This window comes from Suncus etruscus, chromosome 16 (genome assembly GCF_024139225.1).
Source record: "Suncus etruscus isolate mSunEtr1 chromosome 16, mSunEtr1.pri.cur, whole genome shotgun sequence".
In the NCBI taxonomy this organism is placed as follows: domain Eukaryota; kingdom Metazoa; phylum Chordata; class Mammalia; order Eulipotyphla; family Soricidae; genus Suncus; species Suncus etruscus.
This window is the reverse complement of record NC_064863.1, coordinates 13,582,603-13,609,054: the sequence shown is the minus strand read 5'-3', so window position 1 is coordinate 13,609,054 and position 26,452 is coordinate 13,582,603. Positions and strand designations below refer to the sequence as shown.

Genomic DNA, 26,452 nt, shown 5'->3' with positions numbered 1-26,452 from the left:
GCCCAATCGCCAAGCAGTTTATTTAGAAATGACAAGCATTAACAGAACAATCATTTCTGGCGCAACTTTGGAGTGGGGGGACTCTGATAGAGAACCTGGTTGTCAGGGGGAATCTCTTATGCAGAACCTGATTTTGTGTGTGTGTGTGTGTGTGTGTGTGTGTGTGTGTGTGTGTGTGTGTGTGTGTGTGTGTGTGATCTCTAATACAGAACCTGGTTGTGTGTGTGGGGGTGTCTCTGACACAGAATCTGGTTGTCTGGGGGATATTCTGCTTCAGACCCTGCCTGTCAAGGGATACTCGGATCCAAACTTTTGTTTGTTAAGGGATCCTTTTCCCAACCCCTAAATTCCTTATTCCTGGAGGGCACCGACTTTGGTTTTATTTCTTTTTTCTTTTTATTTCTGCTTTTTGGGCCATCCCCTGTGACGCTCAGGGGTTCCTCCTGGCTCTGCGCTCAGAAATCATTCCTAGCTTGGGGGGAACCCTATGAGACGCCGGGGAGGGAAGGATCGATTGTTTTGTTTTGTTTTGTTTTTTATTTCTGAATTAACTCTTTCTCTGCCTTCAGCCAGCCAGGAGTGGCAAAGTCCACTTTAACTTTTGGGTTTCTCCTAGTACAGAGTTTCTTATCCATGGACTTCGAGGGGGAAAATCTTGATCCTTTAAAAGGGGTGAAGTCTGCGGCGGGGAAACCAGGTTTGGGGGGCTACCCACGATCAGTCGGTCCCAGCCTGCCTAGTTCTGGTCCAAAATCACAGTTCGTGCAGACAAGGCCGTGGTGGGGCCTCCTAGGGGATGTCAAGGGGCACCTTTGGGAGCCTGCCTGATGTCTGCAAAAGGGGTGCAAAAGAGCTTGCAAAGAAAAAAAGGTGCATAAAGCCTGCAAGGAAAAAAGGGTGCAAAGGGTGCAAAGAACCGTGATGCAACCCGGAGTCCCCGGGCCCGGCCTGGACGCCCGCGCTTACCGTGCCATAGGTGCGGCTCAACGTCATTACCAGCTTGGCATGGTTCTGGTGCGGCTGCTGAGCCAGCTGGAAGGCCTCCCGGATCGGCAACAGCTTCTTCTCCGCCCCCATGTTTACCTGCCTGCTGGGGGACCCTCTCGGAGAAGAACTCCGCCGCTGCTCGCCTTTCCCTTCCCTGTTGGTCCTAAAAAGAGCTGCCACTGGGCATGGGGGCCGCCATGATTGTTTTTTCAAATCTTCCCGCGCAAAGAAATACCGCGAGACTTTCAACTCTCGCGAGACTTACGAAGGAAGAACGCGACGAAGGCCCGCCCCCTTTCGCTCTCGCTCTCCAGGATTGGCCGTTGCGCGCGTCTGGACACGCCCCCTCGCTTCCGGGGAGGAAGTGGCTTTTCTAAAAGATGGGGCGGGCCTCGGGAGACCGGAAGGGGCGGGCCTTTCGGGGAAAGGCGCGCAAATTGATTAGTGAGCCTGGAGAGAGATTAGAAAGGTCTGCGCGCGCGCAAAAGGGTTCCTTGGACCCAGGAGTGGCTTTTTGGGATCCAGTTGAGGAGAATGCCTAGTTCTGTGTGAAGAGGAGCCGAGGAGGTTTCTTTTGGCTACAGGTCGAGCCTCTCTCTAGAAGGCTTTTGAGGCGTGCCCCAAATCACCTAGATGAAGGCCTCCCCCCCTCCCCATCACTCAGAATGTGGTGGGGTTGGGGGACCCTATTTGCAGGAACTGGGGGTACATTTCTACGGGATGCATTGCATTTAGGACTTGATCCAAGTCACTGTATAGACAATGGGAAGGAGTTGCCTGGGGCGTGTGTGAATGAGGAAATTGTACACCACACCACCACCACCCTCCCAGCATCAAATTCACAGCTAAATGGAAAGCCAGAGAGGAGCCGGTGGTATCAGGCTCAACACACACACACACACACACACACACACACACACACACACACACACACACACACACACACACACACACCAGTGGTATCAGTCTCACCTGACACAGATGTACAGCAGTGGTATCAGGCTCACCACACACACACACACACACACACACACACACACACACACACACACACACACACAACTTATATGCTGCTGGAAAGGACCCCGAGATCCTGTTGACCATCCAGTTGCAAGCTGATCCCCAATACTGCCCAAGCCCCATCGGCCCTAACCTCATCCTGGCCCCAACAGCCCCAGCTTCAGCCCCAACCACCCTGGCCTTAGCCCCCGTCCCCATCCAGGATCGACCCAGGTCAAGACAGTCGTCCCACAAGAGTCCCAAGAGGAGGAAGGGCCAGGATTCTCCACTGGCTCATGCTTGTAGTGGGAGGCTTGGTTCTATGCAGAAGAGACCCTGGCACCTAGTATGCCTTTATGGCAGGTACCCAGAGCCCTAAGGCGATAGAACTCGATAGAACTGTCACTTGGGTGCACCAGCCATTCTCTTCCGTCCTCTAAAATTGTAAGGTTCGGAATCCTCCTTTCTCTGAGGATTCCCCAAAAGATCATTTCACTCCTGAAGCCTTTTATGCACCAATCAACCCATATGGAATGAGTGTGACCAATTGCTCACTGTCCTCTTTACGATGGGGGAGAGGGATAAGACTAGGAGAGAGGGATTCTCAACCAGATGGGAGACCCACCAATGATGAGTTAAGAAACTCTGCTTCTCAACTAACCCACTAAACTAGGATCCTAATTCATCAGAAAGTAGGAAGTGTTTTCAGTACTAATACCAGTATTTATTAAATGGACCCTGGGCAACTGCCAGGTGCCCAGTGAACTTGTCTAAGTGAAATAGTGCAGGAGCGCCAAGAGAGTCCCACCACCTTCTTAGAAAGTGGGCTTGTTGGACGGCAAGGTTTCACATCAGCATGTCTCAGAAGCTGGAGGGGAGTGAAGTTGCAGAGATCTTGTCTTCTTCATCCCTGTGTGTGGGGTCCAATGTACAAATAAAGGACCTGTTTAGAGCCATACTGTTGGGGTTTCCTTATCTCTCCTGTGGCATTTTCCTTCCTCATTACTAGCACTGTGTCCTGCATTTCTAAGAGACTCGCTGGCCCAACTGCTTTAAGACCTTGACTTTGGGAGTGACAGACACCCAGCAGCAAGCCTTGTGGTTCAGGAATTGGGGTTCTGAATGTTGTCCCTATTCTAGTTTGTGTGACCTAGCAACTCCCCTTCCAAAAAACAAAAGTGCCTCTGAGCAAAAATTTTGAATGTTTAAACTTGTTATTTAACTATTTAAGAGATATGACAGCCTTGTTTTTCAGATGCACACAGAAATTTAAAATCCCTTGCACGTTTTTCCTATTAAATTACTGTCCTCAGTAACACAGTATTTCTGAATTTACTATCAATTTTTCTGAATTAGCCATATAAGTCTCTCAATTCTGACTTTTCTTTCTGACAGTATGTGATGAATCATTTTGGCAACTTCATTTTTTTTTTTTTTTTTGGTTTTTGGGCCACACCCGGCAGTGCTCAGGGGCTACTCCTGGCTGTCTGCTCAGAAATAGCTCCTGGCAGGCATGGGGGACCATATGGGACACCGGGATTCGAACCAACCACCTTTGGTTCATGGATCGGCTGATTGCAAGGCAAACGCCACTGTGCTATCTCTCCGGGCCCGGCAACTTCATTTTTAATCAATATTTTGAGGTTTATTGATATTGATACTTTAACAATAACACCTATGGGCAATATTCTCAGATATTATGGATAGTGCAAAGCTATTTTTTCAGAACCAATATAGATATCATTTGTTTTCATATAATGTCAACTGCAAGAAATAGGACAAACTAATATTTGAAAGTGTTTATTTTGTGACTATTTATTGCTCATCACTTTACTTTCATCACATTACCTGATACCACTCTTTCTTAGTTGGTCTGTGAAGTCTCTAACAATATTATTTCTTTTACTATAGTTCGTTTATCTCATAACATTAAGAGTGAAGAAAATTTGTATGGCCACCAGAGGTCACTATAACTATTTTGATTAGCTTATTTTAGGATTAATGGTATGTTCAGTTCAGTTTTATTTTTTTCAAACATTATAACCTGTGGGGAGGTTTTCTTTTACGATAACAGATTACTAAATAACTTCAAAATTTTAAATTACAATATAAAGGACATTTTTTTTTGGAATAGAGCCTATTTGCAGGCTAAAAACCAGAAACCAGAAAACCAAAAGTGTTAATGTTCAAAATAGATAAACTCATACAGGGGCCAAAGCGGTGGCGCAGCGGTAGGGTGTTTGCCTTGCACATGGCTGACTTAGGACAAACCTCAGTTCGATCCCCCAGGGTCCCATATGGTCCCCCAAACCAGGAGCGATTTCTGAACGCATAGCCAGGAGTAATCCCTGAGTGTCACTGGGTGTGCCCCCCCCCCAAAGAAACTCATACAGCAATAGCAAAACAAGTGAAGCAAATAACAATTTTTAATGACTCATCAAGAAGTGAAAGATAAATTTTTTCAAATATGTAAAGGTAAGGAAATCATTTTAGTTATTGAGAGTGTAAGTTGATAGAACCATTATAGGAAAAGGCACAGAGGTTCTAAAATAATTAAAGATACAATTAAAATATGATCTACCAATCCCAATTTTAGATAAATATTTAAAAGAAATAAAACCTTTATCTCAAAGACATACTAGTATGTCATACTAGTATGATTGAAGTATATGATTCACAGTGGCCAAGATAGGAAAACAACCTAAGTGTCCACGGATGTGTGGCTAACAAAGTTGTAAGATGTTTATTTATGTTTATTTATCTATTCAGTCTTGTAGAAATAAGGAAATTTTGCTAAGCGAAATAAGTCATAAGATAAATATAAATGCTTAGGATCTTGCTTATATGTGGAGTCCAAAGGAGACTCATTTACAAAAAGTAAAATAAGGGGCCAGAGAGATAGCACAGCAGCATGATGTTTGCCTTGCACACAGCCAACCCAGAACAGACCTGGGTTTGATTCCCGGCATCTCATATGGTTCCTCGAGCCTACCAGGAGTGATTTCTGAGCACAAAGCCAAGAGTTAGCCCCCTGAGTGCTGCCGGGTGTGACCCAAAAACAAAACAAAACAAAAAAAAAAAAAAAAAGAAAAGAAAATGAGTCACCTGTGCCATGAAGATGGAGAAAATGGTGCTGCTTGTAAGTTATGGAAAATTAATGTACAACATGGTGACTATAATGTATGTATGTATACTAAATTTGCTAAATTTCAATACACAAGAATATCAGCTATGGCACTCCTGGCATTATTGTTACTCCAGAAGGTGCTTGGATTAATTATGTTGTATCAGTGAACAAACCTGTATTCCAAATTTGTGCTCTATCTAGCCATGTGGACTCTCCCTGACCCTAAAAAATATTTCAAGGTAATACAGAATTTTATTGCTTCTGATTAGTGTTGTTTCAGTAGAATTTATTCACTGTTCTAAACTACTTTTAATCTTTGTTTAAAAGACACATAAGTGTTCAAGGTGTTTCTATTGTCAATGAGGATTTGCTACACTGCTTTGTCCTGTTTTAGTGGTCTTCTACACAACTTTCACCTGAGATTTGCTGTACTCCTACTCAGCTGTTGGTACTAAGAAATTTGGAGGTGTTGTATGGCCACATATGCAGCTGCACACACTCCTTGCTATGAAGCTGACACAATTTGGGGACTTGACAGCTTGATGAAGTTTGGTTGAGGAGTCTGGGCCAAATCTGATCTGAGATGGTGTCAGTTGTAGCTGTGGGCTTTGAAGCAGAAAAGAGAATCTGTTTGCCATGTTCTAAGTAGACCCCAGAGTTTCAGTCTAAGCCAATCTGCCTGGGGAAATTCAGCAGCATCATGTTCTTTTGGAGATTTGTTGTGGAGCTGGATTATTTTGTCTAATAAGTGTGCTGATATATACTTAAAATTCTAAAGTAAAGAATATGATTTCAGTTTATATGGAAGTTATGTTATAGTCTGATACCTTTACCAGTATTTCTATCATACATCTCTTTTATTTTTTTTGGCTAGAAAGTGTTGGTTATTGAATATTAAAATTTCTATTATAGCTTTATTTTGGCCCTTGGTTGCCTGATTTTTTATATATAAATAACTATATACACAATTGCCTTTCAATGTGTCTCTTTGTTTTTTATTTTTTGGGACTAACTAAGATGTAATCAGGAATTCTGGTTTTGCACTCAGGGATCAAACCCTGGATGGTTACATGCAAAGCAAGAGCTCTAACTGCTGTATTATCTATATTCCTGTGTCTATTTATTTATTTATTTATTTTTTGGGTTTTGGGTTATACCCAGCAGTGCTCAGGGACTACTCCTGGCTCTACGCTCAGAAATCGCCCCCTGCAGGCTTGGGGGACAATATGGGATAGTGGGATTCGAATTACTGTCCTTCTGCACACAAAGCAAATGCCCTACCTCCATGCTATCTCTCCGGCCCCATTCTGTATCTATTTTAAAGTGTCTTTTTAAAGGGCCTGAGCGATTGCACAATGGGTACGGCATTTGACTTGCATGTACTAATTCAGATTCAGTCCCCAGCATCTCATATAGTCCTTCAAGATTGCCAGGAGAGGGGGCTGGGCGGTGGCGCTGGAGGTAAGGTGCCTGCCTTGCCTGTGCTAGCCTAGGACGGACCGCGGTTCGATCCCCCGGCGTCCCATATGGTCCCCCAAGCCAGGAGCGACTTCTGAGCGCATAGCCAGGAGTAACCCCTGAGCGTCACCGGGTGTGGCCCAAAAACCAAAAAAAAAAAAAAAAAAAAAGATTGCCAGGAGAGATTTCAAAGCACAGAGCCAAGAATAACCCCTAAGTGCCTCCAGGTGGGCACAAAAGCAAAAATAAACAAATAAATATGCAAATAAACAAAAATATAAATATCTTATTAACATGTTATTGAATCTTGTTTTTCAATTCTATGTTAACCTTACCTTTTAGTTATAGATTTATTTTATTTGCATTTATTTTAATTTTTGCCACAATAACACTTCTTGTCATTGAGGATTTGTTAGACTGCTAAGTAGAAGTCTAACCTGTAGAATTAGTTAAATGGCCACAAATTGGTGTCCCAGCAAGAGTTCTAGCATCTAACAGCTCTACAATTAGGACAGGCCCCCTAAAATCAATCCCTACAATTACCTAAAGGTAAAAAGATTACTTTATAGATATATATCTGGAGTTGGGACAAAGGGGATTTGCAACTGTCCAGGTATATACGAGCAGGCTTAAAATGTTACCAGGCTCTCCCCGTTTTGTGATTGTAAGAGTCATTTCCAGTAGGAATATATGCCTAAAAATATATTCAAGAAATAGGAAATCCCACTTGACTTCTTGTTCAGTGTGTATGTTCTTGAGCAGTGATATTACCCAGTGCTTTCAGGCTTTATTGTCATGTCTCTAGTCTTCTCATTCATAGGTTAAGGCTGCCTTTCCAGGTAGTTCAACACCTAAGTCACTGGTTTCCAAGACATTGCACAACTTATGGAAAATACTGGGTTCCTGTATCCCCAGTGTCCTTAACAACTCAGCTTCACCATTCTCTCATTGGACAGTGAGAGCAACCACTGAATCTCTTTTTATGACCAAGTACTTATAATATTCCTACCAGTAACACAGAATACAGAGTATTTCTTCATAATAGCATGGCCTATTGAAACCATGATAAGAAAATCATGTCTACCTTGTCTACCTAAAACCTCTTTTATTCTTGTGAAGCCAGGACATAAAGCAGACTGGTACGTGACTAATACTTTCATACACTAAGCTGGTCCTAAAAGCTGAAATACTATCTTTGTGGTTAAAAAAATATGCAGTAAGCTCATCTGAAGAACTGAAAAGCAGTCTGAGCCTTAGGCATACATATGTTACCTATGTTAAAAACTGAGGAACCAGTAAATTAATCTCATAAAGCTTTTATCTTGTATTTCTGTTTGTCAGTGTTTTGCTAGCTTAGCCCATTTTGTGTGGTTTCCTCTTTCCTATCATAATGGGTCCCTCTCCTGGAGTCATATAGTGAGGAAGAGGGAAATCTATTTCAAGGGTGGTATTCTGATAAAGAAAAGGAGGATGGTTTGGGGCCTGAACTATTAACACATCTTGAGAGTCTTGCCTGGCAAGTTAAATGCTTTTTAAAATATTCTCCAACTTGGGAATCGTTAAGTCCTAATTCATGGTTATATCACATTAATTTCTTGGGTCCAAACACACCAGTTCATATACTTCAAGAAATAGGTCTAAGACTTTCCCATTGCACCTATGGATGGTCTTCCCAAATTTGAATCAGCCCCAAATTGACTCCCTCTGGCTACTTGTGGTATCTAACCTTTTCAGGAGCCCCTTTTCAGAAGCTCTCCAGGGTGCATGACTTTCTAAATAGAGCATTACAACTACAGTTGGTCATTAAACAGTTAAATCAAACACTGAGCAGGGCTACTCAGGTACCTGAGTTCCTAAAAACAGATCCCAGATAACTATGTACCTGATTGTTGCTGTGACTGTTTAACTAAAACAGTTAAGGAAACGGGGCTGAAACGGTGGCGTAGTGGTAGGGAGTTTTCCTTGTACGCGGCACGAGGCTGACCTAGGATGGACCACTGTTGTGTATGTAAACATTTGAATGGGATTATTATATTACTGACCCTACCCTGATCGGTGATTGTGCGCTACCCTAGGGTGTGACCTGGCATTCTGCCCTAGGGTGGTTCCTGATTCTGCTCCCACCATTGGGTGTTACCTGGTCCCACCATTGGGTGGTACCTGATTCTGGGGTATATAAGCAAGGGTCTGTGGAAGGCGGGGGGGGGGGGGGGCGGGGGGGGTTGGGCTGGAACTGATGCTGAGGCTTTTGGCTTCAGTCTTGTCCTCCGAATAAAGCTAATATTTTCACAAGCCTGACTGCCTGCTAGCCTTTTACCTGCCGCATTCACCTCAGAACCTCCAGCTGAACAGGGTGGCAGACACGTGCTCTGAGCTGGAGGAGAAAGACCTCATCCTACATCCCTCTATCAGTCAATCCCATCGAGGGGTTCTATTCTGGCATCCCATATGGTCCCCCAAGCCAGGAGTGATTTCTGAGCTCATAGCCAGGAGTAACCCCTGCGCATCACCGGGTGTGCCCCCCCCCCACACACACACAAAAGTTAAGGAAACAACTTGCATTGAACCTATCAACACAATTTCCTCAGACACTGACTTCCAAAAGACAATTAACAATCTACTTACAGAATTACTATAGAGATCCATCACTGCTCTGAAATCCTTTATGTTGCTAAATAAGAAGTATGAAGTTTACAGTAAGAAATGATTACTTCCTCAGCCAAATTGCCCTATCCTAATCAGCCAAATTACTAGCAAGGCAGGTGGGGAGATAGCTCATCACTAGAGCACGCATATGTGTGAACCCCTTGAGAGGTTATGTATTCTTTTTGTGAGGGACACTCAAACCTAGCCTACACTACAAATCCATTTCAGTATCTGCACTTACAAGTATTTTATATCAGTCTCCCCCCAGGTTATTTCTGGCAAATGGACCTATGAGGTTATACCTTGAGATTTGTTTTAAGTAGACATTTAATTCTGTACAAAATGCTTTTCCTTTACCTTGCACAATCGGGCTTCAGTTAAGAGCAAGTGAGACATTTTGAAACACCAATGGGAAAGGATTAAGCAGTTATGCTTTCGATACTAGCTCCTGATAGATGAAAGTATTTCTTTTTTGTTTCCTGAAGCTGTATTTTATGCACTCACTGTAAAATCCAGAATCTAACTTAAAAGTACCTTACTCCAGATAGCCTCAGCCTAATACTGTGTTGAGTTAAATTTTTTTTTTTTAGCATCTTCACATTTCTCTAGTGTTGGGTTTAGATTATTTAGCTAAACCAAGAAAAGATTGTACACCCATGTGAAAGAATCTTGCCAATATTTAGATAAACAAAAACTATGGGATTTTTTTTTTGCTTGTTTTTAGTCTTTTTTTGTTTTGTTTTGTTTTTGGCCCACACCCGGTGATGCTCAGGAGTTATTCCTGGCTCTGCGCTTAGAAATCACTCCTGGCTTGGGGGACCATATGGGACTCCAGGGATTGAACCCATATCCGTCCTGAGCAGCTATGTGCAAGGCAAATGCCCTCCCACTGTGCTATCATTCCAGCCTCCTGTGTTTTGTTTTTTAATGTGATGTTATTCAATCTTTCAAACACCTATACTATAGAAGGAAAACCTAAATATTAGTAAACAACTCGAAGTGATCTATAATGGATTATTATAGATAAAAATGATCTTTTATGGTTTTGCTTTTGGCTAGCTATAAGGAAGTGCTTTGTCATCAAAATGAGTCACAAATTCTTTAAATGTATATAGGAATTTAAAGGAGAGTAAAGTTGAATTTTTGCTGAGCCTTGTCTTAAAAAAATTGTAAATTGAAATCTATCATTTTGTTTGTGTAGTGAATGAATCAGAAGCTTCAAATGTGATGTTATGTATAATTGGTTTTCAAAATCTTATAAAACCTGTTTTTCTTTACAGAAGAAGTGAGATGAAGTATTGACATCTTGAAATCAAAATGTTTCAAAAGTTAATGTTTATAGGACCATATTAGTTCCTGTGTGTGAAAAAGAATGTTTAGAAAGTTTCTTGCTAATAAACTTGTTTCCTATTCTCACAGAAAGGAAGCCTTACCCAAGCTTAGCAGCTGAATAAACCAACAGCTTTATACACGTGAACAGAAAATGGTCATTGGTTCTCAACTAATGCAGTAGATCCTGCTTTGCTTTAGCCATATTTACTAAGAGTTGAATAGTGTTGCCAATAAATGGTGTACTGATAGAGCTGACTTGACTGACAGCTCTAAAAGAATTACTTGAAGTATATTTCAGATCATTGGATTACAATCCAGATTTAAAAGCATTTGTTTGCATATGCTAAAAACATATGGTTGGGGCCAGAGCAATAATACAATTCTTAATCTACAGTAAGCAGGTAGGGTGATATTCCCTCAGGTATAGCACTTAGCTTCCACAGATATGATTCCTGGAGCCCTGCAGGAACAAGCTCTGAACAGAGAATGAGGAGTTAGCCTTGAGCACCTCTAGGTGTGGCTCAAAAATCAAAAAGAGGAGGGAGGGAACCTAAGAAAGCCTTAGCCTTTGCTTTTTCCTATGTTATAAATTGTGGGTGAATTTATTACTTTTAAACTCTACCTATATGAACCTTTGGTTTATTTTAGCAAATTGCTATAATTAGGAGAAAGAGGGTCAGACCTATCTTCTGTACAAGCATAAATAAAAGAATTAAGGAGAGACTTCCTAAACCAAAGACAAATATCTCTGGGGCCAAAGTATTTCTTTTTTTCTTTTTTTTTTTTTTGGTTTTTGGGCCACACCCAGTAACACTCAGGGGTTACTCCTGGCTATGTGCTCAGAAGTTGCTCCTGGCTCGGGGGACCATATGGGACACCGGGGGATCGAACCGCGGTCCGTCCAAGGCTAGCGCAGGCAAGGCAGGCACCTTACCTTTAGCGCCACCGCCCGGCCCCGGGCCAAAGTATTTCATACAGCAAATACGGTGTTTGCCTTGTGTGCAGCTGACCCAGTTTGATTCTCTGAGTTTGATCCTTTGATCTTCAGCATCCCATATGGTTTACAAAACACCTCCAAGACTAGTTCCTGATATGTAGAACCAGGAGAAAAGTCCTGAGCACCACTAGGTCTGACCCAAAAAACAAAATGAATAAATTCAATTTCTCTGTGCAGATGTACAATCTCTTTATGTTAGAGCAGCCAGATTCTTTGAGCCCAGAAGATCATAATCATATTTCATCTCATTAATTTACTAAGGTGAAAATAATGGCAGGCTGCCATTAGATAATTATTCTGCTGGCGGTCCTCTCAATACAATACAATAAAAGAATTTATGATTAATGTTATTGGAAATACTGTTTTTTTTGACTAATGTTAGAGAAGTCTTGAGGCAAACTGTTAATTTTACTAACTTTAAATCTAACTGTTAAAAATTTAGTTCTTCGGGCCAGAGAGATAGCATGGAGGTAAGGCATTTGCCCTGCATGCAGAAGGATGGTAGTTCAAATCCTGGCATTCCATATGGTCCCCCGAGCCTGCCAGGAGCAATTCTGAGCATAGAATCAGGAGTAACCCCTGAGTGCTGCTGGGTGTGACCCCTCCCCCCAACATTTAGTTCTTCATTCAATAATAATAAAGAGTATTTATTATAATTCAGATAATGACTAAACAAGACCAAATATACATTAAAAATAAGTATAAAAATGCATTTTATCTGAGCCTCAGTGATAGTACATTATTGCCTTACACATGGTCGACCCAGATTTAATTCCTGGCACCGAATATGGTCCCCAAAGCCATAGCACCTCCAGGTATGGCCAGAAAAAAGTAAGAAATTGAAATATATTTGACCAATATTAATTTCCCCAAAGGTTTTTGCCACTGATGCCATTTCTGCTCCCTATGGTCACTTTAAATTGTACTAAGTCTTTTTTACTTTTATTAGCCCTTAAGTATTTGGAAGTGGTTTTAATATAAACATTTACAAAGAAATGCAATGAGGTAGCTAGATAAGTATAGTGGAGTTCAAGTGGAGGAGACATTACTAGTACAATTAAACATAATACCAAGCTCATACCATGAGTTAGATCCCCACCACCATCCTATATGCCAAGTGGAATTCCTATGGCATTACCACAGTGCTTGGCATATCCAGTTCCATAAGAGTATATGTATAGCACACTACAATTAACCATCTAAGCATTGAAATTAAAGTGCATGGTGCCTAGCAAGTATTTAGCCAAGGGGCCGGGCGGTGGCGCTGGAGGTAAGGTGCCTGCCTTGCCTGCGCTAGCCTAGGACGGACCTCGGTTCAATCCCCCGGCGTCCCATATGGTCCCCCAAGCCAGGAGCGACTTCTGAGCGCATAGCCAGGAGTAACCCCTGAGCGTCACCGGGTGTGGCCCAAAAACCAAAAAAAAAAAAAAAAAAAAAAAGTATTTAGCCAAGTATTTGCAAACCTCAGCCATCATACAGCAGAAGGGAAAGAGTGGAGTCTGTCCACATTCTAAGGCCCTTGCTAACTGCCAAGGAAATCAATTAAGATATCAAGCAAACTACCTTAAACAGGTAAAATAGAAAGTAATATAAGTAAGGGATGACATAAAAATTGGTATATAACTTCCAGCAATGTTTTTCATATCCCGAAGTATGTCAAAAAATCCAGTCCAGAAAGTCTGGGTAACTCAAGTTAGGTTTTGTTGTTTTCATTTTTGAGTGTGGGTTTTTCCTGTGTGTTTGTTTTTGGTTTCATTTTGGTTTTGGTTCTTTTTCGTAAGTACTCTGGGCTTACTCCTGAGGACTGCTCAGGGATCACTTCTGGTGAAACTCTTTACAGGTAACCCTTTACAATGCAGGGATCAAATCAGGGCTAACCCTGCAAGATATACCCCCTTAATTTCTTTCCATCTTCTTACCCCAACTTCTCAGACATTTTTGTACAATTGTGTGTAAATCACCAGTGGGCAATACCAAGGTAAATGGAATACTCCAAACCAGTTCACCATTTCTTTTCTGTCATCTTGCTGTTAACAAAAGAAAAAGACATTCTATACCTGCCAATTTTTTTTTCTTCATTTGGACCATATAGGCTCTGTGCTCATGGATCACTCATGGCAGAGCTGAGAGAACCATATGTGGTTCCAGGAAACACCTGGGTTGGCTGTGTAAAAGGCAAGTGCCCTACACACTCTAATAGCCCTCTGACTCCTCTGATTATTTTTTAACATTGTTTTTAGTGGTTATAGTTGGCCCCTAAAGTGCTGTATTCTTAATGTGTTAATGTGTGTTAGGACTGCAGTAAAAGCATAGTGCAGTAAAAGCATAAATTTAAGCCATGTGTTCACTTCCATTCCTTACTTTAAAAGATTTGACAGAAAATATAAGCTTTTAAAAATGAAGTATAGTGGTTCAGAGCAATAGTACAGCCAGTAGGTCAAAGTATGTGGCTAGAGAGATGGTACAGAGAGTAAGGTGCTTGCCTGGCATGCAGGTAACCAGGGTTGAGTTACTGTATCACAAATGTTCCGCCAAACCCACCAGGAGTGATCCCTCACTCAGCTAAGCCAAGAGGAAGTCCTGAGAACAGCTGAGTGTGGCCCCAAAGCAGAGCCGTGAAATCACTTTTAAGTACCTGGAAACTAATCTGGAAAGTGAGCAAGAATAGTCTGACGGTTTAGAAGAAATAGATAAAGGGTTGATGAAGTATTCAAGAATGTGATTGTGTTTGGGCTGGAGAGTTGAGCATTAGTCTTGCATAAGGCCAATTTTACATCCAATCCTTACCACCGTGTGATCCCCTGAGCACAGCCAGGTGTGGCCCCAACACAACAGTGTGACATTTACAGTAGGGGTATGCATAGTCACCTTAATCACTACTAAAGTGCTCTAGAGTCTCTACCCATTTCCAAATGCTAATTCCAGTCTGCCTCATCCTCTGCCTCTGTGGAAGACAGTTTAGAAATTTCTCAATAAAGTAAGAACAGAGCTATATGACCCAGTGATTCTGCTTCTTGGCCTCTTAACTCAAAATGCCCTTGGGGGCTTAGGGGTGAGTAGCAGTTACCCCCTGTGCTACTTATCTACTTAGGAAAGACCTTGTCAGAGGGTCTGTCTAGGGGAGTCACAAAGATGATAAAGAGCCCAAGTTAAGTTCCTGCTCAGCTAGGCCCCTTCCTGTCCCACGAAGGCAACCTTCAAGGCCGCTTGAGGTCTGCATGACCTGCCATGTGGAGCCTACACAGCAGAACTCCAGCTGAACAAGCTTTTACTTGTGTTGGACAGACATGAAGTCTCAGCCCATCAACCCAGATAACAGTTTTGTCTTATAGAGCAAGAAAGAACTTCAAGAAGCGTTGGTAGAAAGCAAAAGGCTTTATTAAGGTGAAAACACACGTCAAAAGCATGGGTGAGTTGAAAAAAGGAGAGCCACATTACTGGGTTTTGGGTAGTGGAAGCTAACTAGCTCAAGATAGTAACAGATTGGACGAGGATCCCAAGCAATACCAAGCAATAGTACTGCAGGTAGAGAGCTTGCTTTACACTCAGCTGGCTTGGGTTCAATCCCCTGCATCCTATATGGTCCACCAAGCACTACCAGGAATGCAGATCCATGAGTAGCCCTCAATTAAAGCAAGGCACGGCCCAAGAACAAAAAAAGTTGTATGATTTGGGGGTAGTGGGATTAGGCAAATAACGTTGAAATGAGATCCAGGAGATTTGCTCATGAATCACTCTAATTGTCATTTATATTATAGACAGCTAGGGGGAAGTGTTGGTTAATATGTATTTTAGCCTAGGAAAGGTGAAATCTTAGGAAGTGTAAGGAAAGGTGAAATCAGGGTCAGGGGTTCCTTTGAGTTCCCTTATTTTTTTTTCAGGGGTCAGCACACCCGGAGTGCAATGGGTGAGCCTCACCTGGGGAAACCACCTTCGTGATCTTGGTATCTCCCCTGCCAGGTAAGTATTTTGAGTTTCCTTATTAAAAATTGGTAAGCGCAAGACTTAAAATTACGTCTGCAAAAAAAAATTATATCTGCCAATATTGCTGTACAAATTGGTTATTTACTATACTGTTGTTCTTAGCACATCTTCATGTCCTTTTGCCCAAACTTATTTACTCATGAGTTTCATACACCCTTTTTGAATTCTTTTTTGTCTTTTAGAATTGAACATTCTCAATATACAAATATGCATTATAAACATGAAGCATTATAAGATAGAATACTCTGCTAATATGTAGCTCTTTAGTAACAAAAAAAGGCCTTTTGTTAACAGAGTAGGAAAAATCATTTTTTAGGCATACTATAGATTCATAAAATAGTCTTTAGATGCTTAGAAATATCTCAGATTTTTGGAAGGATTCAAAATAGGTCATTTTTGGACTGAATTTTTCTAGACTGGGTGGGTTCTGCCTTCCTATGTTTATCTCCTGTGTTTTACAGAGAAGTATTGTAAGACACACTTCTATAGTTAAAGAAAAAAAAAGCAACTGTGGTTTTAATATTTTTTGACTGCCAGCATTATGCTTTGGTCAGAACAACTTTTAAAGACAGATGGGACTACTTGTCTTCATCTGTTGGATGAGGAGAATGGACATCATAGGGGAAGTAAAATGATCACAAGGCATTGCAAGACTCAGGATTGCATTAACAGTCTAAATTTTCTTCCTCGCCAGGATTTACTCCAACGCTTAATCCTCATCTGGCCTCTATTTTATTCCTGTCCATGATCGTGCTAGAAAATCCCTGCTGCTGAAGAGGTCAGTTTGCAGTGTCTGTGTCACAGCCATTGTGGTCCCATCAGGCCTGATAAGGAACTGGGTTTCCCCACTGTCTTCATTACTGAATTGAAAATGTAATTGACTAGAAATATTTTTACCTCTGGACATAGTAAAATTATATTTAAAAAACTAAAACTACAAAACTAAAAATAACTAAGATTACATGGGGTAAGGACCTTGCCTTGGACACTGCTGACCACGGTTTAATCCCAGGCTTCACATATGATCCCATGATTATCCACCAAGAGTGATCCCTGGACACTGCTAAAACCACTACACCTTGGGGTTATGTCTCCCAATATTAATAAATTTTAGTATGCAAGTGTTTCATCCTTGTCAGTCAGACCCAACATCACCTTTTTCTTTATGCACTCGTGGTTTTGTATTGAGGTACATAATTCCAGAAATGTATGTATAGATTTTAAAAATTGCTCTGATTTCTTCACATTAATGAATATAAAGAATAAACAAATAATTAAAATATGTACATAAACATAGAAACACTGGTAGGCTTAATTTTGTTGTGTGATTGCTTGCATGAGTTGCTAAGATTCACCATGAAAATGTCAGTTACAATACTCAGTTATAAATAAAGTATTATAAATGCTATCCTTAGTATTATCAGATAGAGAACATGAGACATGGGGCCAACCTCTGACGATATCAGTTTCCAAAATGGTGAACATCTCAGGGAAAGTTCTAGACCCCAAAATACAATTTCTGTCTAGTGATGCAGTGGTTGAATTCCTGTAAAACATGCCATCTCAGGCCTGGAGCAATAACACAGCAGATAAGGCACTTGACTTCCATGTAGCTGACCCGGGTTTGATCTTCAGAATCCCATTTGGTTCTCCCAACCCTGCAGGAGTGAATCCTGAGTGCAGAGCCAGTAGTAAGTTTTGAGCATTGCCAGTGTGTCCCAAAACTAACCCCCCAAAAAAGAGCAATTTCTTAAAAAAAACTTTAGAAAATTCTCTATGGATTTTTCAGGAAGTTTATTTACATGTGTATTCTATGCTCAGGGCTGGTGCACACGCCTAATTTTTGGAGAGCTTTATCACTCTATAAAGAAAGCTTGAAAAAAAATAAATGTGTATTCTTGGACACTGTCTACGTGTATTCTGCTCCTATGGCCCCCCAGCTTTGGGCCTAAGGAGCAAAGCTGTCATCAAAATGGCATTTGCTCTGGAAATAGGATTACTCATAGACAGATAAAACTAGGAGCCCCAAAATCATGGTGGGTCACCCCTACCTAGGGTAACATATCATTGTAAAAGTAGGGAAAAAAAACTTTTCGAATTGAAATATCTTCTCAATGTCAGATACAACTCAGCTATTTGTCATCGCTGACTTGTAGACGTTTCTGGAACTTTATAAAAAAGGAGTGTTGTTCCCTCCAGAGTGGAGGGTTCGGAGTTCTGGTTTTTGAGATCTTTAAAAGCTGACTTGCAAGGTGAAGTTTTCATGGAGATGAAAACTTGACCAGAGACTAGTAATCAAGAAAAATATATGAATTAAGCGAAATGCTTCCTGTGGTCATGTGACTGCAGGGAAATGCTGCCAGGGTGCTATCACTTAACCAAAAGCTCGCAGTCTGAAACCAAAGAATAAGAGCCACACAAAGACCTTTTGAGGGGCCAGAGAGATAGCACCTCAATAGGGCATTTACCTTGCAAGCAACCGACCCAGGACAGACGGTGAGTGGTTCGAATCCCGGCATCCCATATGGTCCTTGAGCCTGCCAGGAGCGATTTGTGAGCGCAGAGACAGGAGTAACCCCTGAGTGCCGCAGGATGTGACCCCAAAAAACCAAAATAGGGGTATGACAGTCGCTTCACTGTCCTGAGCCTCTGGATTCTATCTGTCCCTCAATTAGTCCATTGCCCTCTCTCTGCTCTTCCTTTCCCCAAGCCTGGCATGCCTGAATACTGTCCCCACTTTCCCCCTTGGGCTCCTACTGCTTCTCCCACCCGCCCCGCAGGATCACTGCAGCCTTCCCTTCCTTCCCAGGTCTCCCCCATCCCAGCAGCCTGTTTGCTTTCTTCCTTTTGTTCCATTACCTCCCAATGTCCAGGCTCCCAGAAAAAGGATGGGGTGGGGGAAAAACTTCCATCTGTAACCCAAGAAAGACCGTCGCACCCCAGACCGTCCCAGAGACCCGCTTTTAAATCCCTCTGGTCCTGCCCCCTTGCCCACAACCTGTGCCACTGCGCCCAAAGCTGAAGGCGCGCGCTTGGCTGCAAATCCCGGGTCTCTGTCCAGCTCTGCGCCCTGGAGCGCTTGGCTAAGGGCGCCTCCCCAGATTGCACCCCAGCCGGGAATGGAGAAGTGGGGGGGGGGGAGGGTGGACATCTTCCATCTGGGCGGGATTGAGCCCCCCAACTCCCTTTGCCAGGCGCCACCCACGTGTCCAAGAGCGCCAACCTCTCCACGGACGCGCTGCCAGTAGGGTGGTGGGGTGGGTGGATTCTGGGGTGTTGGGGAGGGCTGGGCCAGAGCAGACTCAGAAGGAGCCAGCCCTAGGAAAAGGGGGGAAAGGACTGGCACCCCCCCCAGGCAGAGGGGGCCCACGCGGGACTGCAGTGGCACAGAGCGAGCGGCCGCGCGCGCACGCACGCACGGGCACCCCCGGAGACTCGGAGCCTCCTTCCCCGGAGTCCTAGTGTGGGGCGCTCTCCGAACCCACCATGGCCTCGGCTGTCCCCAGCAGAATCCCCGTTCCCGGGGGCGATCCCGAGATGCACGTGAAGATGTGCAAGAAGATCGCCCAGCTCACCAAGGTAGGCGCTCAAAAAAGCGAGGCACAGAGCGGCCAAGCAGGGGGACGGGGTGTTGGGGTGCGAGGTGCACCCCATCTGCCTGCCTATGGGGCATTCGGGCTGAAACTTTGCATTGGAAGTCAGCCAGCCCCCAAGGGATGCATGGGCCTGAATGCCATCCATCCATGCACCATGCGCATTTGACCTTCTGGATGCACCTGCCCAAAAGAAAGACCCATTCTGTGTTGGGTTACTGATCCTACCCTAATCAATAATTGTACTCCACCCTAGGGTGTGACCTGGTGATAGTCTATTGGATTATTCCTTACTTGGTATTCTGCTCCCACCGTAGGGTGGATTGCAATTATTGATTAGGGTAAGATCAGTAACCCAACACCCTGGACCCCATCCTTGGAGACTCTTAGCCAAGGCAACTCAAAGCATGTGGCTGTGCTCCCCAGGCTGCTGGTGTGGGCTGGGACTGGACTCGAACCGAATCGGTGCTGTTCGGGGTGTGTGGGTGTAGATGGGTGGGTGGGTGGTTTGCTACTGGGTGCCCAGTTGGCCATCCATCGCCTTCTCTGCTCCAGCCACCAAGCAGGACCAATGTCTCTTAGCTGCTTTTTTTTTCATTCTGCATCGCCGCCTTTTACAGCCCGGCCGGCCATGTGGGCTGTTGTGCAAACACTTGATTCATTTTCTTCCTCTCACAAACGCTGGCAGGAGTAGCTGCAGCTGTGCCAACGGCGTGCGTGCGTGGCACCGTCCTGGAAGGCTGCCCTGGTGGTGGTGTGGGGGGAGGACTTACTAGCAAACCAGGGGAGCCGACGTGGGGGAGGAGCGCGCCAGGGGGAGGAGCGCGAGTGCCGCTTTAATTAAGAAATTGCCAAGGACCTTGGAGGTCACCCGCGCTCAGCCAGAACCCCCGCATCGTGGCAGAAAGTCCCCGGGCGCAGGGGAGACCCGCGCACTCCCCTTGGCGCACGACCCCGAGGCATCCCCGGAGAGGGGCGCTTGGGGGAGGGAGCTGCTGATGGGGACCAAGTGTCCGCCGTCCTTTGCGCGCGGCTTTAGGTTCTGTCCTGGTAGATCTTTCTGATTCCTGGTTCTGCCCCTTCCCAGTAGATCTGGATCAGGTTTTGCCCCCTGGGAAGATCTAGTCCAGGTTCTGCCCCTTGGCAGGAGACAAACCGGCTTCCAGCCTCCGCAACCCTGTCTCCTTTTTTCTTTTCTTTTTTACTCTCTTGACTTTGCCAGAAAGAAGACAGCACAGACTTGGAGTTGGCCAGTAGCTGCCAGTAGCTGCCACCTCTCCTGCCAACTTCATATTCTGGGCCGACCCCCCCCCCCCTTCCTTTCCAAAGCCACCCCTCATCTCTAAACAGGATGAGAATGAATAGGGATTTTTGGAAAGGCCGTGTTTGGGCTACATTCATCTAAATAGAGACACACCCTAACCCCTTCCACTTCTTCCAACTCTTAGACATGTGTAAAAAAGGCCCCTTGCTATTTTCCAAAAACTGAAACTAGTTTCGGGCCAAACAAGGCCTGAAATTGTGGAAAACCAAAAGGCACTCTGTGTAATCAATAGCTAAAAAAAAAAACGAGGGTTTGGGATCCTGCAGGCCCTAGAAGCAGGGACCAAGAATTGAGTCCTTGTGAGCAAGGGACAGTTAGGAAAGATTTCATGAACACAATAAACCTTGGATTCAGTTTCAATTCACCGAGCTCCTTCGTGTGTCAGGCCCAGATTTGGATATCATGAAATGGGGCTATTCTCCCTGAGATAGGACCAGACCGTGAGGGGATCACGTTAGCACAGGATGGTGTTTAGTGTTCTCATTAGTATTTCCTGCATGTGTCTTATGTGCCAGACACTGAGGCTATAACAATGAGGAGCCCTCACACCTTAAGGGGTGTAAATTCTACATTGGAAGTCAGGATTGAGTCTGCTGACCTGGTACTTCTCTTATTATGCATGTCATTGCTTCCATTAGACATTTGGGGGGGGGGGCAGAGCAATGGTGCAGCAGTAGGGCATTTGCTTTGCACGAGGCTGACCCAGGATGGACGGCTATTCAATCCCGCCGCGTCCCATAAAGTCCCCCCCAGGAGCAATTTCTGAGCACATAGCCAGGAGTTAATTAACCCTGAGTGTCACCAGGTGTGGGCCAAAATCCAAAAAAAAAAATGACATTTTGGGGGGAGGGGACCGTTTATACCCACCTAAGTCCAGGGCTTACTCCTGGATTTGCACTCAGGAATTCCTACTGGTGGACTGAAAGAAATCGTTGGTGATACCAGGAATTGAACCTAGGTCAGCGGCATGCAAGGTAAGTGTCCTACTCACTGTACTGTCTTTCTAGCCCTTTTGTTAGACTCTTTGTTTGCTTGCTTGTTTGTTTGTTCCACTATCAGCAGGGCTCAGGGGTTACCTAAAATGGAACCCAGGTCAGCTGTGCGCAAGGCAAACACCCTGCCCACCCTCCTCCCCTGGACATTCTTTAGGTAGATAATCCACCTTCCTTTTGAATACTATTTGTATGTCAGACTTTTTCCTTCACTTTATGGCTAATATTTCTGTAGATTTTATTTTAGTTCTTTCTCCAGTTTAATTTGCTCCCTATTTAATTCATGTAAATCTATGGTGAATACTAATACAGTCACATACTAAAGCTCCTTTAATAGTTCTTACTGGAGGGGTCTTGGTGAGACAGGGAATTCTGTGTATATATGTGTTTGAAAATGTCTTTGACTCTCATTTGAGGGGTTCAGTTATTTGGGTGTAAAATTTTAGTGAACACATATATCCTTATAGTATAATGGTGATTGTGCTCCATTGTCTTTGGGTACTAAATTCCTGGTGATGATTCTACTGCCAGGCTGATTTTCATTCATGTGTAGATAATATGCCTTGCTAGCATTTAATACTTGTTTGTTTATTTTGGTATTCATCAGTTTCTTTACAACTCTCTAGATGCTGTGTGCATTTTTTTTTATTGTAGTACATACATTAATTCTGAAAATTTATCAAGAATGTTTCTCTTCCATGACTGTTTCTCTACTATTCCCTCCAACCTTTTTTTCTGAAATTGTCATTAGGTGCAGAATCTCACACCCATTATTTTTCTCTTTGGTCTCTGTGTTACATCCTTGTGAATTCTTCTTGCTTGCCAATTATCTAAATGGTTTTTCGAGGCCAGAGAGATAGCACAGTGGCGTTTGCCTTGCAAGCAGCCGATCCAGGACCTAAGTTGGTTGGTTCGAATCCCGGTGTCCCATATGGTCCCCCGTGCCTGCCAGAGCATAGAGCCAGGAGTAACCCCTGAACGCAGCCGGGTGTGACCCAAAAACCAAAAAAAAAAAAAAAAAAAGGATTAGCACCCCTCCCAGCACTTCCAAGTGTGACCCAAAAAACAAACAAACAAAACAAAATAAAATAAAATAAAATAAAATAAAATAAAATAAAATAAAATAAATGGTTTTTCAATCTGTTAGGTTTGAGCGTTTGAATAATCATGTTGTTTTTTTGTTTCTGAGTTTGCTGTTCTTCCTTTCTGACTAATTTTGGTAACTTTTTGTCCTTGCAGATTTATTGAAATACAATTTTTATTTCATGAAAGTTAACAATTTGGGGTGTACAAGTCAACAGATTTTCATAAATTCATATCATTGTTATGCTACAACCCCTGTCTGGGTTTGCTGCCTACCCCACCCCTGGAGAACTGCTAGGGAAACCCCCCAAAGCTTTATGAAGACAAGGATATAACTCATGTGGATTATTTGCATATATCTTGCTATACCATATCTTGCCTGCACTAAGCTCCAGGTTTGAAACTCAGCTCCACCAGAACACCAAGCACTTCCTGGAGTGACCTCTACAACTAAAAACAATATATATTTTATGGCTAAAAAATGCTCATCAGTAGCTGGGTTTTCAGTAACTCATCCTCCTTCAGTTGACAGAGGCTTTTGTGGAAGGAAAAAGAGAAAAACAATCCAACAACTAAACTGTGTGCAACACAATAAAGCAAAATGCAGTAAATCTAGGGATGCCTATGTGCATCACCTATCTCTTTATCTGGAGAGTCCCCCCAAAAAAGTAACCAGGAGGACTTGAGAAGCCCTTAGTGCTAGAGGCTGCCAAACACAATGCTCAGGAGTCAAATAACCCCACAGGAGACTTTCAAGTTCCCCTTCCAAAAGGCACCCTGCCCAGCTGGCTGAAGCCTCTGTAAGAGCAGAGGCAGATCAACTGCTGTGACTTCTGCACGGGAATTGTTGCCTTTTTGGTATTTGTGCTCTTTACCCAGTCTGTGCTTACTCACCATTTGCGTATGTGACTTTACTCCAGGGAAGAAGTGCCGTGTCTACTGAAAGAGAAAAGAATCTGGCCCAGGAGCAACTCAGCATTCTGTGTGTGCGTGTGTGCATGTGTGTTTGTGACACCCAATGATGCACAAGGGTTATTTTTTTTCAATAATTTTTATTGAGACCATTGTGGATTACAAATCTCTCACAGTTATACTTTATGTACATAGTGACAGTGAATTAGGCCCTTCCCATCACCAGTGTTGATCTTCTGCCACTCTTCCCAGCATGCATTCCATGCCTCCACCATTAGTCCCCTGGACTGTTAGTGTAACAGGTCTCCTTTGTATATAACTTGTTGATCTATTGTCATTGACTTTGGATTGGGTTTTTAGGTTTGACCTTTTTATTATTATTATTATTTCTACTCAATGCTCCTGAGACCGCTTGGCCCCTGGGTCCAATCCACTTTCTTTTTTATTTAGTTTGTAAGAAGACATAGAAATAGGAGGCAGAAGAAAATGATTCAAGTTCTATGGTTCTGGAATAAAAAAATGTAGGCTGGAGCCTCTGTCTAGAAGCTATAAATATAATAAAATTAAAAGAAGAAAAAAAATAAAATAAATTTTAAAAAAGAGGGGCAGATGTGGCAAGTTTTTTTTTTTATTTTGTTTTCTTTTTTACATAGAGGTAGTAAATATTGGGGAAATTAGAAAGGAACTTTCACAAGGATTATTTCTGACTCAGGAATTACTCCTGGTGGTGTTCAGGAGATCATATGGGCTGCTGAGAATTGAACCCAGGTGGGCCATGTGCCAGGGACTCGCCATCCCTGCTATACTCTCATTTTGGCCCCACAGCTCAGCTTTCTTCCCTGCCTTCACTCTGGCATTGGCAATGACAGAAACAAGATATCCAGAACCCCATAGTGGTCATGTGAATGGGATACCTGCATGCAGCTGACTTGAAATGAAGACACTTGGGAAACTAGTAGACAATGTTGGTTGGACTTAAGAATGTGATTCCTCCTGATCCTTACAAGGTTGGTCCAGTCCCTTGCCACCTCTTCAAAGAGGCCTTCCTCCCTTTCGAGTCCTGAGGGTCAATTTTCCTCAGCTGTCACTGGGAAGAAATGCTTCCTCCTTCCTTAGTGACCTGCCCTGAGATTTGCTGACTCCAGGAAGATGATGCTAATCTAAGGCTGGGTGTGTGGGAACCCTGATGGCATGGCTTCCCATCCCTTGCTAGCCAGGCAGCATTGCAGAGGATCACAGCTGCTGCCCTGCCATCAAACCAGATCCTGGAATAAAACAGAGCATACTTGGGACAGCAAGGCTGGGACCATGATCTAAACTGGCAGGAGGAATGTCTGCTGCTGCAGGTCCTCCTCGGGGACAGGTGCCATTTCTGTCCTGTTCACAAGGCATGACAACGTGCACATTGTACGACCCTCTCTGATTTCCTCAGTATCTCCTGAGAATGCTGCCCTACTTGCAAGCACTCGTCTGGGGGCAGATGTTTAGGCACTTTCATACCAATTGGCTCTAAAATTCTAGGTGTGGAAAGTGTAGCTCTGTTTTAACAAGCCCATTCAGCTGGAATCATTTCATTTAATGGTGTGATTCGTGGTGTAAAGATAACTCTCTTTCTCTTTCTCTCAAAATCCTTTTGTCAAAAACAACTATAAAACCGTGTTGGGGGGCATTAAATCCGAAGGAGTGGCCTGCCTCCACTTATGCAGAGCCATTCTTCTCTCTGTACTGTACTCTCTCTCTCTCCTCGGTCTTCCATTATTCCTTTCTCCATGTGGAACCATAGTAATATCCAAACAGATGGTCATGGTTGCAGTCATTTTAGAAAACTGTCCACCTATTCCTCAGTTAAATAGAGAATTAATCTCTGAGACTCCCCACCCAATTCCACCTTTGGGCAAATCCCAAAGATAAATGAAAATATACCCCCTACACACAAAAATTAGTGCATAGTGTTCATAGAAAGCTTATTTATTATAGTTTTTTGTTTTTTGGTTTTTGGGTCACACCTGGCATCTCTAGGGGTTACTCCTGGCTCGAAGCTCAGATATAGCTCCTGGCAGGTTTAGAGAACCATATGGGATGCCGGAATATGAACCGCCATCCTTCTGCCTGCAAAGCAAACGCCCTACCTCCATGCCATCTCTCTGGCCCCTATTCATTATAGTTTAAATATAAATTATAAAGTCCTAGCTTGGTGTGGTGAGGCCTTTCTCGACTCTGCCTAGCTCCTGCAGCCCCTTCGGCCGGTGGGTCTGTAGATTGCAGAGTAATGGTGGAGAAATAATTTCACAGCAGTCAGATGAAGCGTCAGAAAAAATCCAGCTTTATTACAAGGCCCTAATCGCCATGTGCATTTCCCACATGGCTCCTAAGCTAAGCAGCCTCTTTCCTGCTGTTCTCCATCCGTCTTAGCAAAGTTTCTCTCTCTTCCTCCTACTCCCCAGGCAACCCCTTAATTACCAAACATAGACCCCTCCCAGCTGTGGGTGGTTCTCACCATCCAGCTGAGATTAGCATATGGTATTGGGGGAGGGCTAACAATTCATAATAACCAAAATGCAGAAGCAAGCTCAGTGCCATTAATTGAAGGCTGGATCAATAAAGTGTGGAAACAAACTAAATGCCCAAGGGGCCGGGCGGTGGCGCTGGAGGTAAGGTGCCTGCCTTGCCTGCGCTAGCCTAGTACGGACCGCGGTTCGATCCCCCGGCGTCCCATATGGTCCCCCAAGAAGCCAGGAGCAACTTCTGAGCGCATAGCCAGGAGTAACCCCTGAGCCTCACAGGGTGTGGCCCAAAAACCAAAAAACAAAAAACAAACAAACAAAAAAAACTAAATGCCCAAGAGTTGAGGACTGGATCACTAAAGGGTAAATAGAGGTCAATAGGGGATAAGGGATATAGGGATTTTATTGAGGGTGAAGCAGGGAACATGCAGCCTTGTGGTCACCTTGATCCTTCCTTTCTGACTTAAGGTATGTGAGAGAACACAGTTTGCAGTAAGCATGTCTTACCAGCTCC

The 26,452-nt window shown here is 43.5% G+C and overlaps 2 protein-coding genes across 2 annotated transcripts in view; one reads left to right on the top strand and one right to left on the bottom strand.

Annotated features, from left to right (window-relative positions):
- Window positions 1–1,125, bottom strand: part of NCAPG (non-SMC condensin I complex subunit G) — a 38,497-nt gene extending 37,372 nt beyond the window's left edge. The window contains exon 1 of the mRNA XM_049789964.1: window positions 967–1,125. Coding sequence (XP_049645921.1) covers window positions 967–1,077 — 111 coding nt within the window. The 5' untranslated portion in view covers window positions 1,078–1,125. The remainder of the gene's footprint in view (window positions 1–966) is intronic.
- Window positions 1,126–18,881: 17,756 nt separating this feature from the next.
- FAM184B (family with sequence similarity 184 member B) overlaps window positions 18,882–26,452 on the top strand; it is a 112,028-nt gene continuing 104,457 nt past the window's right edge. Inside the window, exon 1 of the mRNA XM_049789963.1 lies at window positions 18,882–19,109. Coding sequence (XP_049645920.1) covers window positions 19,017–19,109 — 93 coding nt within the window. The 5' untranslated portion in view covers window positions 18,882–19,016. The remainder of the gene's footprint in view (window positions 19,110–26,452) is intronic.